Source organism: Haemaphysalis longicornis, unplaced genomic scaffold, assembly GCF_048455015.1.
Source record: "Haemaphysalis longicornis isolate Haplotype H1 unplaced genomic scaffold, Haemaphysalis longicornis Haplotype H1 scaffold_1, whole genome shotgun sequence".
Lineage (NCBI taxonomy): Eukaryota > Metazoa > Arthropoda > Arachnida > Ixodida > Ixodidae > Haemaphysalis > Haemaphysalis longicornis.
This window is the reverse complement of record NW_027526203.1, coordinates 213,576,624-213,590,859: the sequence shown is the minus strand read 5'-3', so window position 1 is coordinate 213,590,859 and position 14,236 is coordinate 213,576,624. Positions and strand designations below refer to the sequence as shown.

The 14,236-nt window shown below is 48.4% G+C and overlaps 1 protein-coding gene across 1 annotated transcript; it reads left to right on the top strand.

Moving 5' to 3' along the window:
• Positions 1-836: 836 nt before the first annotated feature.
• On the top strand, positions 837-7,449 carry LOC144157196 (uncharacterized). Its single transcript, XM_077688411.1, has 3 exons — positions 837-846; positions 1,363-1,559; positions 7,109-7,449. Exons 1-3 carry the CDS (start codon positions 837-839, stop codon positions 7,406-7,408), a joined length of 507 nt encoding a protein of 168 aa, XP_077544537.1. The 3' UTR covers positions 7,409-7,449.
• Positions 7,450-14,236: the final 6,787 nt, after the last annotated feature.

Genomic DNA, 14,236 nt, shown 5'->3' with positions numbered 1-14,236 from the left:
ACAACCATCCCACTGCCAAAAAAGGACAAGCCAGACGCACAAACAGATTTTTGCGGCAGGACATGCGCAATAAATAATGAAAACACACACAAAAACGAAAATTCAAGGCGCATGTGCACTTTTGTAGTTGACTTCGCCGCAAAGCACGAATGCTTTGCGGCAAACGCGCGGGCGGACGACCGTCACGGAAAACGGCCGCAACCTTTCCGTAAACATCTTCGCCAAAAATCGTCCCGTAAATTCGATGTACAGCATTTGAAAATACCTAATCCACCCACTAGCGGTACGGTCTGGCGATTGTCGCTTTCCTCTTTCAGGGTTACTGCAACAGGGTCCCCGCTACGCATTTACATGGTAAACAACGGTGAACAAAGTGCTGTACAAATGCTCATACCGGTTAACTCGCGTCAAGGAAAAAACAAAGATTTACTTACTGCGAGTCGCACGTGTTTGTCCGCACCGATGAAAGCGAGCAATGCGGCTCGGTGGCTAGGCGGCATGCCCTGCTGCGCTGGGCTCGGATGGGTCTTCGGCGCGGCACCACGAGTGGTGTGAGTCCTCAGACACAGTCGGCAGCGCAGACGAGTCCTTCGTCCACAATCCGTGGTCGGGACCCGAAAAACGCAGTCCAGTTTGAGCCATACCGCGTTACCGTCACCTACTCTTCCACAGTAAACAATGCGAGACTTCGCGATCGTCGCCCGTACCAATATGGCGGACGGTCTTGTTTACATCAGTGTTGCTAGATCACCAAGCAATTTCGCATAGGGTCCATTGATATCACTACAAGTGCGCTCATAGGATTTTGATACAACTCATCGCGACTCAACTCCAAAATGACTGCGAGTTTTTTTTTTTTTTTTCTGTTTCATCGAGTCGATCCAGCCTGGTGTTTTGCTTCTCGTCTTTTTCTCTTTTTTTACCATTCGCATTCTTGCTCAAAATAGCGAGTGCTCAGGAACCTCGTAAGATCCCCGCAGAAAAGTGAAATGTCATATGTAGCAAGGCGTTGGTTCAATGATGTACACTGTAAAAATAGTTTAAAGAAATAGAAATAGTTGTGAAATGTGGCCGTCCACTAGAAAATGTGGCCGCCCATTAATGTAAGTGCGATAGCTTCTATGGCACTGCTGCCTTGCAGAGGAACGTGTTAAACTTGATACGGCGCGTAAAGCAAGCTTTTGCCACCACTACGAGCTGTGCGAAAATACGTTGTGTTACACCTAACAATTCAAGAATAATCACTCTTGACGGAACTGCGGTGAGCGGAAAGTTGCACCTGCCATAGAAGTGCGCAGTTACTATTCCCATTCAGTTTCCCAAATTGACTGTTTAGTACCGCGCTTGATTTTTCCTTTGCAGTGGAGTCCGTGAAGGCGAAGATCAAGAACATGCGCGATTACTTCGTCAAGGAACTCCAGAAGGAACATGCCGCCGCGCGATCGTCGCCTTCGGAGCGTTACTTCTCGCGTTGGGACCACTTCAACGCCTGGAATTTCTTGCGGAGGGTGATCTACAGTGTTCCCGCCACTCCGCACACCATCAACGTGCCACAGGCCGTAAGACATTTCGAGCTAAGGGACGAGCACTGTGCCCTTGAATGCTTGCACGCATAATCTTGGCGGTTTTATCGTGGCATACAGTGCGCTTTTACACCTGCTCTCGACAGAATCTACCTGTAGAACTCTGGTCAAAATCGAAACAGTGTCGCTGCAAGATTGGAACGAACTTGGCTCATATCTTGGTTCCGCCCCCTGCCATGGTCGAGCGTATACTACCGCCGCATTTCACTGCGACGAACACAACAATAACTACGACTGTACAGCCGGTAAAAGGCTTGTCTATAACACAGCGTTCGTACTCTCAGCCCTATCCTGCCCCGCCGGAGCGGGATTTGAATAAAACTACTGCGGAATTCTGAAGTCTTAGCCCTTTGCTTTTGCCTCCGACATGTTTTGAACGAGAATGTTTGGGCAGTTTTCGGATGTAGCTGGTTGAAGTTGAAATCGCTGTTATAGACAAGCGTTTTACCGGCTGTACCTGTTTTTATATTCACACGAATGAGCATCGCAAGAGATGTCGGTGATGGCGCTTACTCTCTTTTTTTTCTTAGTTATGAAAATATTCGAGCCACACAGTAAGTGGAGGTACGCATTCTGGGAGCATACCTGTTTGAACCAATCTACCGAGACTTCTTAAAACCCATAGAAAACTTGCATAAAGTAAACGTCAACGTCGTCCCAACTCTTAAAACGGTGGAAGTTCATAGGGCTTACTTTGTAAACGGGGGCGTTCGCCGCCGAGGCACCGTGGACATAACCGAGAGCTTGGCAGGATTGCGTTTCATGTTGAAATTTTATGTGTTTAAAGCGCCGAAGCTACACGTTGGCTATAAGATGCACCGTAGCACCTGGGGATCTCTAACGGGCTACGAAATGTCGACGCATGGGTCTTTTCACTTTTCGTCTCCATCAGAAAAGCAGTGCACCGCAGTTGGGATCGAACCAGCGACCTAGGGTTCAGCAGCATGACTCACTAGCCACTGAGCCCTGTTCGGTGTATAATACGCTAACTACGTGGCAGACGTGAAACTCCCGCCACAAATCCAGCAGCACGCTTCTGTTCTTCAGGCACCCGTGCCGTAAAAGCCGCCGGGACGGCTTCGACGCTGTTGGGTGACGGTCTAGTTGCTATAGACGACCCGGGTCGACTTTAAAGGGACACTGAAGTGAATTTGTCAAGCTCCCGTGTTTGCGTGCACTGCGTACACTGGCTCAAATTAACACACTTTTCATCGTTTATCCGGTTGACAAGTCGGCAATTATTTTATAAAGCTCGAAAGAAGAAAAACGACCATGCGCGGTCAGCGGCGGCCGCACCAACTAAACGCTGTGACGACAGGAGGAGGTGCACCGTGATTGGACGATATCCAGGAATAGCATTCAAACAAATTTCGGTTTCGGTTCTGCAAAACAACATTCTTGACATCCGACGTTATCGTTGCATAGGCATTCTCAATATCTCAATAATCGCCATACCGCGCTTCTGCCGTGTTGTCGGCTGTAAAATGCCTAAGATAAGCATCCTAGGACGGCTTTGTGTAATCGTAGCAATCACTAGCCGAGGTCTACGCAGCGGACGAACGCTCTCCGCGTCACCGCAGACGCTCAAATGCCATGCGCTCTTCCCCCATATTTGGAGCTTATACCTCACTCATGCCTGTATCGTAAAAAGCGTGTTCACACCAGGCCAAAGATCTGCTGATTCTGGCCTGTGCCCACTGCCCGTAAGCAGTCGGTGCTTGTGGCAACAGCACGCCAACGAGAACTGGCTAGCACGTCAGTCTGCGCGCGTTCTGCGAACTCGCTCGTGGAGCAGTGAACGTTACAGCCCGAAAATGATGAACTCAGTATGAAAAACATCGGCCAAAAACGAAAAAAAACAGCTTACAAATAAAAAAAGAAATACCCTCGGGGATTCGAACTTGCGACTTGCAAAGTATCATACCTGGCGCTCGAGACAGGCCAGTGCTGTTGACGGCGGAAATATAAGGTATATAATGTATAACCAGTTTACACTTTCATTTAGTTTTAGCATTTGAAGCAGCTGATGTGACTATTTTTTGTATAGTGCTCGTGCAGTAAGCGTCCCCCAAATTTCCACAATATCTCATGTCTAGCAATTGCATTTCTTAGACGGAAAAGCGTTCGCAGATGCGTAGTCGTGCTGCTGACCGCTGTGCTTGTTCACCCAGCACAAAAAAGTGCTTCCTGCTCCCTAGTTTTACGCTGTATGGTAAAAGTTTCAGCTGATTTTATTTCCTTAGTTTATATATTTACTTCGCTGACTCTTCTCCCGCCTTCAAGAGGCCTTATATTTTCCTACTATAGCGTACCAGTCAGCGAAGCGTCGCATGTGCGCTTTTGCAGCGCTTGTGTGAAACGACCTGGACGTGGAGCTTGACACAGTGTACAAACTGACGAACTAAAGAAACGCACATTCTTCCATTCACAAACGTGTCGTGGCTTAGTTTCAACTGAGCGAACGAATTGCCACGACCCGTCGGCGGCCGGCGGACTAAACGCTGTACCATGCATAAACGCTGGGCCGACTGACTCTGTTGGAAGTTCGGCGAGCCGTTCAGTAGCGCAGTCAAGCCAAGTCATCTCCTCCTGACGCCACATGAAAACGCCGCAGAAGGTGGGCGAGGATGCAGAGAGGAGGACAGCATTTTCGAATTGATTTTTCTACTAAATAAATTCGCGTAAACGCACTCAGAGTGGTCGAAACATGGCCTGTGAACTCCGGACTGCAGTTCGCGCTAGTAATCGCGCAATGCTTACAGATCCCTTCAGTGTCCCTTTAAGCTCAAATGCTGATCGCGTCCAATAGCCTACTGAGGGTAACAGCAGCGTCTTCGACGCCGTCCTTGCTCGCGAGGACCCATCGCGTGCGGTTTGAGCTCTGCTGAGTGCCAGAGTTAACCATCGCGAAGAGCACGGTCCACTGCAATCAAGCAATTAATTGAAAGTGTTACTCTCATAGCTCGGGGAAAATTTAGGGCAGGTGACTCTTTTCACTGAAGCTGAGCAAAGTGGAAGCTTCTACATGCAATTTGCCGCAGCGCGGCTGCCTTAGGGTACCGAGCTAACAGCTCAATTTCGAGAGTGTAAAAGTTTTTTTGGAATAGCTTCTCTTGTTAATTTAGAAGGTTATTATTTACACCAAGCTGTACACAGATACCCTCTCATGGTTCATTCGTGCCCGGCGTCCGTAGAAAAAGAAAACACAGGCAATTTGTGTGCGACAAAGTAAATTGTCTCAGGAATGCTCTACAGCTTTCCATCTAATGTAGATATCTTATAAACATCGTCCGGCAATTGTGACCGCTAAGGCCATAACCACGAGTTTCATTTACTTGTAATAGTTGCAATCAGGCTTGACTGGTGAACAAATACAGATGTTACAAGTACACAAAATTATTAAAAAGCTTGGGATGCAATTTATAAGGCATCATTTGCAGAATAAAAACAAACGGCAAGCTGCAATGCAATGCAATAAGCACCACAGTTAACACAAAGAAACGCGGAGAATTAGGGGTGACCAGTGAAATGAGAAGTTATGCCCGATTTAAACAACATGTCGGAAATAGACACTATCGGTTGTGTGGAATGGGGTTCTATCTAACAACAGTGCGTGGTAAGATGTATTGTAGTATATACGTTTTTGTCAACAAAAATTAGGCCCGATTTTATATGAACGGTCGAAGAGTGGGTATGTGTAGAGATGAGATTGTCAGAATGTTTCATGCAGCTTGGAGGGATAACAGACAGCTGTCATTGTTATCGTCCAATTCCACCGAGTGTGTACAGGCGAATAGAACATACGGCTTAGTCATAAAAAAATTCTGAGATTGCCACTAAAACCACGGATGTTGTCCAAAAGCAAGTTCAGACGTCACTTCAGAGATGACGTTTATGAGAGAAAAAGAAAAACTTTATTTCAAGCGGCCCTTGTCCGGGCCGCGGGAAATAGGAAGGGGACTGGGAATGCGCGCTTTACGCAGGTCTCGCCCGTGGACAATGTTCAGAGCGATGGGGGAAGAGAATGCGGCGAAGATCCGGTGGAGGAGCAACCCAGCTCTCCCAGGTGTATAGAATTTGGGGGGCTAAAAGGTGTGAATGGAGAAAGCGGGACGGTCTTCTAGCACGAGGACAAGTCCAGTAGGTGTGTTTTACGTCCCTGGGAGCGGCTGAATCTGTCATGAACCGCTGTCGCGGAGCCATTACCCACCACTTCTGATGAGCGTAGGTCCCGGCTGTGAAGAGTTTCCTTGCTGCGGAGATCGCGGGGTCTCAAAGATTGTAATGACCACCCTTACGGAGAAGAGTACTGGCTTCAAAGAATACAGAAATCGAGAAAAGAGCCTCCACGCCAAGTAAGAATGGTCAAGGACCATTTCAGAAACTGGGAAGTTGGAGAAGGGAGAACACAAGAAGAAGCAAAGGGGTGGAATCGCGAAGGAAACGAAGAATAAGACCAGGCCACTAGGAGGAGGTGGTGATGATGGTGATGATGAGAACAAGGAATTCAACAACGACTACTAACTTGAGAGAATTCTAGGTCTAGGGACAAAATCCCGCGAACTGCCTCATATCTTAAAAACATTTTAATGTAGTGCTCAGTTTATGGTCGTTCACTAAAATCTTGTTCACATAAATTAAGGGTTTAATAATAGAACATCAGTCACTGCTGCGTGTCCTATCTATAGTTGGTTGACTGCACGTTATGATGACGGCTTCGCTGTAAAACTCAGATTTACTATTCCAAAAACAAACAGCTTTTCGAGTAGTGAGCAGCAAGCTGTGCATTATAACAGCGCCAACACTTACATGGGCTTGAATATGTGACCCACTATGCATACGCCAGAACGGGTGACACGAAAGCGCCGCTTCTGTGCTGCGTTCCCTAGCAGTACATACCTGTAAACGTACGGCTTCTGCTGTTATAAATATTAGCGTGTCCTATGCGATATTGCTCTGAGGTCGCTACAATAACGCATGCATAACCTTGGGCCAACTGAAAAAGTTTGCGAGACGCCTCCGTGCACTATAAAAAATTGCAGATCGAGCAGGCTTGAAAAAACAGGGGAGAAAAATGTTTGATTTCTGGTCGTCGCTCGTACCCAAGCAAGAACAAGATTTTGGCCAGGCGTATGGTATTTATTAACGTATACCGCAAAAGTTGCAACTGAGATTAAACGAAGAAAACCGTGGTACCAGCCAAACTCGCTCGAAAACAAAGAGACGCTTCTGCATACAGTACTTTGGAAGGCTACATGGGCTTGCCGTTTTACTGTTCTCTCGCGCTTTACCAAACAAACCGCAGAATACAATGTTTCATTCAAATCTGAAATATAAAAGAAAGGGTGAACTGCGCGCAGTGCTTCTGAAAATGAAGCTTCGGCTAACTTCTTGCCTTTGAGGTTCATTTATTCGCACAATTACGTTTCTATAGTATACAATGCGCACCATCCTTTGCTCAACCTGTTAGGTGCTACCTAAAATGTTCGCCAACATGTTACTAATTTGTGCTATTCATATTTCAGAGTTCGTCGCCAGTTCAGATAAACCAGAAGCCAAACATTCCCACACATTCTGGTCAGAGCGGGACTCTCCATCCTCCAGTGACGTCAGAGGCCCACAGCAACAGCGTCCTAACGAGCGCCGCCGATGCCAGAGGACAAGACGGCACGGACTATGGAAGTTGGGCAGAAAACCTGGGCACTTGCAATGCCCTATTCTGTGGGCAACTCATCGTACAAATGCGCAAGATGTCCAGCGTCCAGCGGGACTACGCCAAACTGCGGTTTATGCAGATTTTATTCGATGTTAAGTACAAGGCTTAACAGTGCGCGGCGTAAGTCCCAAGCATCACCCGCACACACAGTTTCACGTGCCTCTATTACTTCCCGCGTGAGTGAGGCACGGCTCCTAGCGAGCTCCCCAGTTCAATTTTTTTCCAAAAAGTGGAGAACACTTGCAATCACGGCAATGAATGCCAAGATGTTCGCTTATCGAGTTACTAATTCTTGTGCTCACGAAGTCTATCGCTTATACATCTGCCAGTTTGAACTATGGATACTTTGTTTTGCGGGGCAACGGAACAACTGTATGAATAAATCAAGTAATCCGATGAATAAATAGTTTCTATTGTTTTTTTTGCCTTTTTAAGTTCTCTTGTTTTATTTAACTTATCCTGAGGAAATACATCTTCGTTTTGGACAATCCCAATCTTCAACTACTATATGACCATCGGAAAACTCAAACTCTCGAACTGAGTGTTCTCAAGGAACCCGTACGAGCGGGCAAGAAAATTGAAACATTTGGAAATCTCGATCCGCAACAATTATCGCGACATTAAGTTAAAATTCACGCATCAAAACTTGCCTCGCGCATTTCGCATCGTTGGAGTAACTAAATTATTCCAAAGACTTTTGAGCATTGCTGCAAAAATTAATACCGACGGCAGATGATGCAATTACTATATCTGTTTGTCGAATCTGTTTGTCGAAATAAGTTTGAGTATCGAAACCTTTTTACGGATGTAATAGGCACAGCCCAGTATTAGTGAATAACAATAGATTGACCTAAATAGTTACCGCTGTTTGCAAAACAAATAATGCGAGTTAAGGCTTTATCTTTATTTACAGTAGACTCTCGATAAACGGAACTTCAAGGGACCCGAAAAATGAGTTCCGTTTAACCGGAGTTCCATTTATTTGAGAGAGATGTTCTAAGGGGCAAATTTATGTGCGTACACACTTCTAAGGGCATTTCATGGAACTCTAACCACTATAAAGTGACTGTAGCTGATAGTTTTCAGAAAGCAAGAAAACTACAAGAAGCGTAGGCACAGCATTCACAAAGTTGATTTGGCAACAATGAGTCGCTGTGCACTACAAAAGGCGTCAATTATTTTTGTTTGAGTCCTTGCAACTGCATCTTCACAGAGGCTAGAGGCCTCAACTTCGCCAGTGCTTACGAGCCACCGAATTTAGATGACGACAACGTGGTAATGAAGGACGAATAGCACAACGATAGCACGAACGAGGCGCCAGGAGGTGAGGCCTGTAGCCTCGGCGTCTAGAATCGAGACCGAACGACTGGAACAAGAACTGCGATGTTGCATTCGTAGCGCTAACACGGCTAACCACTTACGAGACGAGGCTTACGAGGCCAACAAGGGTAAAAAAGCATGGAGGAAGAAAAGAACAAGAACGAAACAGCCGGAACCGTAAAAAGCTGATTCGCATGTTAGTGGATTTCACAAGTTCCATTTCTGGTTCTCTTTACAGGGTGATGCAGAAATTTTAGTTCCGATTACCGAGAGTTTTTTTACGTTATCTGAATACAAAACCAACCAAATTCCAGGCAACTGTTCCGTTTAAGCGGCAATTCCGTTTAAGCGATTTCCGTTTATCGAGATTCTACTGTATTTGAATAAAATGTATCTATTGTGGATGGTTCTTCACTGCCTGTATTTCACTTCATGGAAATGATCATGGTTTGTATAATGCGGTAGGGATGTTTGCTCTAGTGCGTAAGGCGATTGTGAAATTTGTGTAACACCTGTATCTTCAGACCATGTAAAGTCTACGTCGCGCCGCTGGATATAGAGATATGTTTTTTATATGTTGATAACAATGGTATCGATTTCGAAGTTGACAATGCGTGAAAGAACTCCATTTTTGCTTCGTACAGTGTTCCGCATTACACATGTTAATTACGGTGTAGATACTGTACGAAGTTTTTCTTCTTACAGTATCTACTCCGTAATAACTTAAAAGCCATTCAGTACGAGGTCCTACACATTTTGAATACCTTTATTCAAGGCATATAAGCAATCCGTAACCATATTTCTACACAATTTCGTTAAAGACATTCAACGTGGCTAATTAGCGGGGCTGCGGAAAGTGTTAATAGTTCTGCTGGTTCTCATAAAAAGTGCAACTAATTTATAAAAGCCCCAACATTCTTGCCCAATAGCTATCTAATCAATACTAGGCTAAAGTACTGAGAAAGTAGCGCATACCCGAATAAATGACTGCTACTTCCCAGAGTCTCTTAGCCACAGATTTTCGCCCTCTTTTAACGCAGGATATATCACCAAAAAGTCCAGCTCCACATTTTATTATTGACGGATGAAGGAAAGCAACCAAAGGAAGCGTGCCGCCGTGGACCAGGTGGTTTGGCAAATAAACAGCCGACTCACGCTATTCGCAAGCGTTTGGTTAAAATTGTCAGGGTTTTCCAGCTAAGGACCCTAGAATAAATTTTTCTCAGCCAGTTCTCTGTAAATAAATACTAAAGGCGTGAACATCGACAGTGAAAACCCGCAAATCAAAACCCGCATATCAAATTCACTCAGTGTGTCTTAAATGGACACGGAAGTGATTTGTACACGTTGCGGGATTCCTAGCCAATTGTAGTCTGGCGCCTCTAGGCCAGGCCATTCGACCACTCTCGCTGCGTATATGCGATCGGTTGCGAGACGGAAAGATGAGACGAGAATACAGATTGAAGTCCTTGCCACCGCTGATGATGATGATGATTGCCGGGGTGAGCACCGGCCCCCGAATAGCAGAAGAAAGATGAGACGCGAATACACCTGGAATTCCTTGCCGCCGCGGATGATGATGATAGTCGGGGTGAGCACCGGTCCCCGAATAGCTGAAGAAAGATGAGAGAATGCACGTGGAAGTTCTTGCAGCCGCTGATGATGATGATCGTCGGGGTGAGCACCGGCCCCCGAATAGCTGAAGAAAGATGATAGAATACACATGGAAGTCCTTGCCGCCGCAGATGATGATGATTGTCGGGGTGAGCACCGGCCCCCGAATAGAAGATGACACGAGAATACACATGGAAGTCCTTGCCGCCGCTGCTGATGATGATCGTCGTTGTGAACACCGGCCCCCGAATAGCTGAAGAAAGATGAGAGAATACACATGTAAGTCTTGCCCCCGCGGAGGATGATGATTGCTGGGGTGAGCACCGGCCCCCGAATAGAAGAAAGATGAGAGAATACACATGGAAGTCCTTGCCACCGCGGATGACGATGATGATGATTGCCAAGGTTAGCACCGGCCCTCGAATAGAAGAAGAAAGATGAGAGAATACGCATGGAAGTCCTTGCACCGCGGATGGTGATGATTGCCGGGGTGAGCGCCGGCCCCGAAAGAAGAAAGATGAGAGAATACACAAGGAAGTCCTTGCCGCCGCGGATGATGATGACTACTAGGGTGAGCGCCGGTCCCCGAATAGCAGACGAAAGATGAGATGAGAATACACATAGAAGTCCTGGCCGCCGCGGATGATGATGATTGTCGGGGTGAGCACCGGCCCCGGAATAGCTGAAGAAAGATGACAGAATACAGATGGAAGTCCTTGCCACCGCTGATGATGATTATTGTAGGGGTGAGCACCTGCCCCCGAATAGAAGAAAGATGAGAGAATACAAATGGAAGTCCTTGACGCCACTGATGATGATGATTGTGGAGGTGAGCACCAGCCCCCGAATAGCTGAATAAAGATGTGACGAGAATACATATGGAAGTCCTTGTCGCTGCGGACGATGATGATTGTCGGGGTGAGCACTGGTCCCCGAATAGCTGAAGAAAGATGAGAGAATACACATGGAAGTCCTTGCCGCCGCTGATGATGACGATTGTAGGGGTGAGAACCGGCCCCCGAATAGCTGAAGAAGGATGAGAGAATACACATGAAAGTCCTTGCCGCCGCTTATGATGATTGTCAGGGTGAGCACCGGCCCCGGATAGCTGAAGAAAGATGAGAGAATACACATGGAAGTCCTTGCCACCGCGGATGATGATGATTGCCGGGGTGAGCACCGGCCCCCGAATAGAAGAAAGATGAGAGAATACACATGGAAGTCCTTGCCGCCGATGATGATGATGATGATGATTGCCGGGGTGAGCACCGGCCCGCGAATCACAGAAGAAAGATGAGACGAGAATACACAAGGAACCCCTTACCGCCGCGGATGATGATTACTGGGGTGAGCACCAGTTCCCGAATAGCAGAAGAAAGATGAGACGAGAATACAAATGGAAGGCCTTGCCGCCGCGGATGATGATGATTGTCGGGGGCGGCACCGGTCCCCGAATCCCAGAAGAAAGATGAGACGAGAATACACATGGCGTGTCTCTGTGCTCCTCCCTTTTGCAACGACTTTCCTGCGCCCATACAACTCCTTGTGCACGAGAACGGACACCATCAACGTTCTGAGTGCTCCTGGCTTCGAAACCGGTACCTCGGAGGGCGCTTCGGCTCTCACCGCCTTCTGCAACGAATGCCTTGCCGGTCGCTCGGCGGCTAGGCCTAACTCGCCGCTTCAAGATCCGCGAATGCCGCCCGATGTCTGCCGCTTCAGCACGTGCTACCAGTTCTCGAGCTGGCTGCTCTGGCAAGCGGACGGGCGCACGTGGGCTTGCGCCGCCCTTCTTGACTCCTCCACCGGCGGAACACGGCGCGCCTATGGACCATGACTCATCGACGCCGGGCGTGGCCCCGGAGTTCTCGACAGCAATGGATTGTGTCTCATTGAATTCCGGCCAGCTACGAGGTACGCCTACGGTTCCTGCAACTACGCCGCCTCCTAAGAGGGCGATGCAACGCCCTTCGGTACCAGCATCTGACCTGACTTACCAAGATTGCAGCGCCGAGCGCCAGTGTCAGAATCTCCCATAAACTGGTCTCCTGATATCGACATCTGCAGGGTCGTACAAGGTGGTTGTCAAGCCACGCTGCGCCTACGATATGTCCAAACTGCCCAATCAACTCATGCAACGCACTCTTGATGGTTGTCTCGGCACCACAGGGTTTAGTGGCTACACTTACCACCGCCCCACCAACACGATCTCTGTGTGGGTGCCTACCCTGGAATTGGAAGTCACCGCCAAACTGCAGACCCTCCAATCGATACCGGTCACAGAAAAATTTACCCTCCCAGTCCAAGCCTACCTCACCTCCGGAACCTACCTCAAAAGATATGTTGTGAGTGGAGTAGATGTCGGGCAGGATCAAGCGACCTCACCTGTCCAACTCATAAGGTGGTGCCGGCGCGATACCTAGGGCGCAGCCGTACATGCCTCGTCACCTTAAGTGGTCCTTCGGAACCACCTTCCTGCCTTTACTACTTTGGGTGTATCCTTCGGGTTAGCCCGTACCAGCCGTCCGCGATATTCTGCTACCAGTGTTTACGTCCTGGACATATTGTGGCGTAAACGTAGCGACTGGTCAACAGTAAGGGGTATAGTTTAATAAGAAAAGAGACCAAAAACCCTATAGCAGTCTAATGGCAACTCTGCTTGCTGAGGGAAGCCCGCGCGAGCGAGAAAGTCCTCTTCCTCCTTTAGCCGGGGTGTTTCCGTGCACACCCAATCTCGCGCGAACGAGGGATTGACGGCGCTTCTTGAGTGCTTCTTGAGTGCCCCAGAGTTGCCTTCCAATGACTTGACTGTGGCAATATGAAGGCCTCTTGTCTGACTCCTCCAAAGGACGCAGACATGGAAGCCCCGACAACGCCAGAATATCGCTGCTCATTGTGTCGCAGCAACGACCACGACATATCGTCTGCGAAGTGCCCAACAAAGCGCCGCGCAACAGGGAAACTGCGGGAAAACTGTCGACAAACGCGCCAAAACAAAGCTACGGCAGACACTGGCAATATGTTAGCACTGTCGAACAGGTATGAAGTATTAGCAGAACAGGAATGTGACGAATCTACGGAGCCAAATGGGAGCCAACCACTCGGTGACCACACCTACGCTACTGCGGTGAAACGGCGACGTCAACCACCAGGCAATACCCGCAAGGAACCCAAGGAACCATTGCCTTCTACTTCGGATTGCGCGGATAGCGTGGCTGCTCTGGACCACTGTTTGGCGGAGCTAGAAGCAGAAATGAAGCGTATCCGGCAACGTCGTGCAACTTTAGCGCAACGGGCGAAGCACCAGCAAACACCTGTTTCAACAACTGCCACATCAGTGCAACGTCGCGCGACGTTTGCGCAACGGGGACAGCACCACGACGCACCTGCTCCTCCACCTGCCACTTCAGCGCCGCTTCGGGAATTACATCCTGATTCTTCTAACCTTACGGCAACAGAACTTCTCACTTTCGTAGCGGAGCAACTGCAACATCTGGCGACGGTTCTCGTAGCGCACATACGTCCATGATGGCTTCAGTGGCCCCTCAAGGTGCGAATGCTTCCCTAAGCCCGCTACGACACAAGTGTATACTCCAGTGGAACTGCAGAGGTCTCGCGACCTAAGTAGGGGAGCTGCAGTCTCGTCTCCGCATGGGCACACTTCAAGCGTGGGCTCTGCTCTTCCAGGAGACCAACTCAATGTCACGCGTTAAGGGATTCACTGCGTACTCTTCACCTACCATTCCGGACCGCCGTTGCAGCAATGCATCTGGTCCACCTGGTAAAGTGGCGGTGTACGTAGCCACCTGTTACCCCCAGACTCAAGTGCCGTTGGTATCTTGGTGCAGTGCGTGGCAGGAAGTGGTTGCTGTATTGGTTCGCCTACCCCGCACAGACGTGATCCTGGTGTCGTGCTACGTGCGTCCGTACAGTGGCACTGCACCCCGACTGCGAATGGGCTGGCTTGCTCACCTTCGCCGCACGTACCCCGGACGACCTGTGC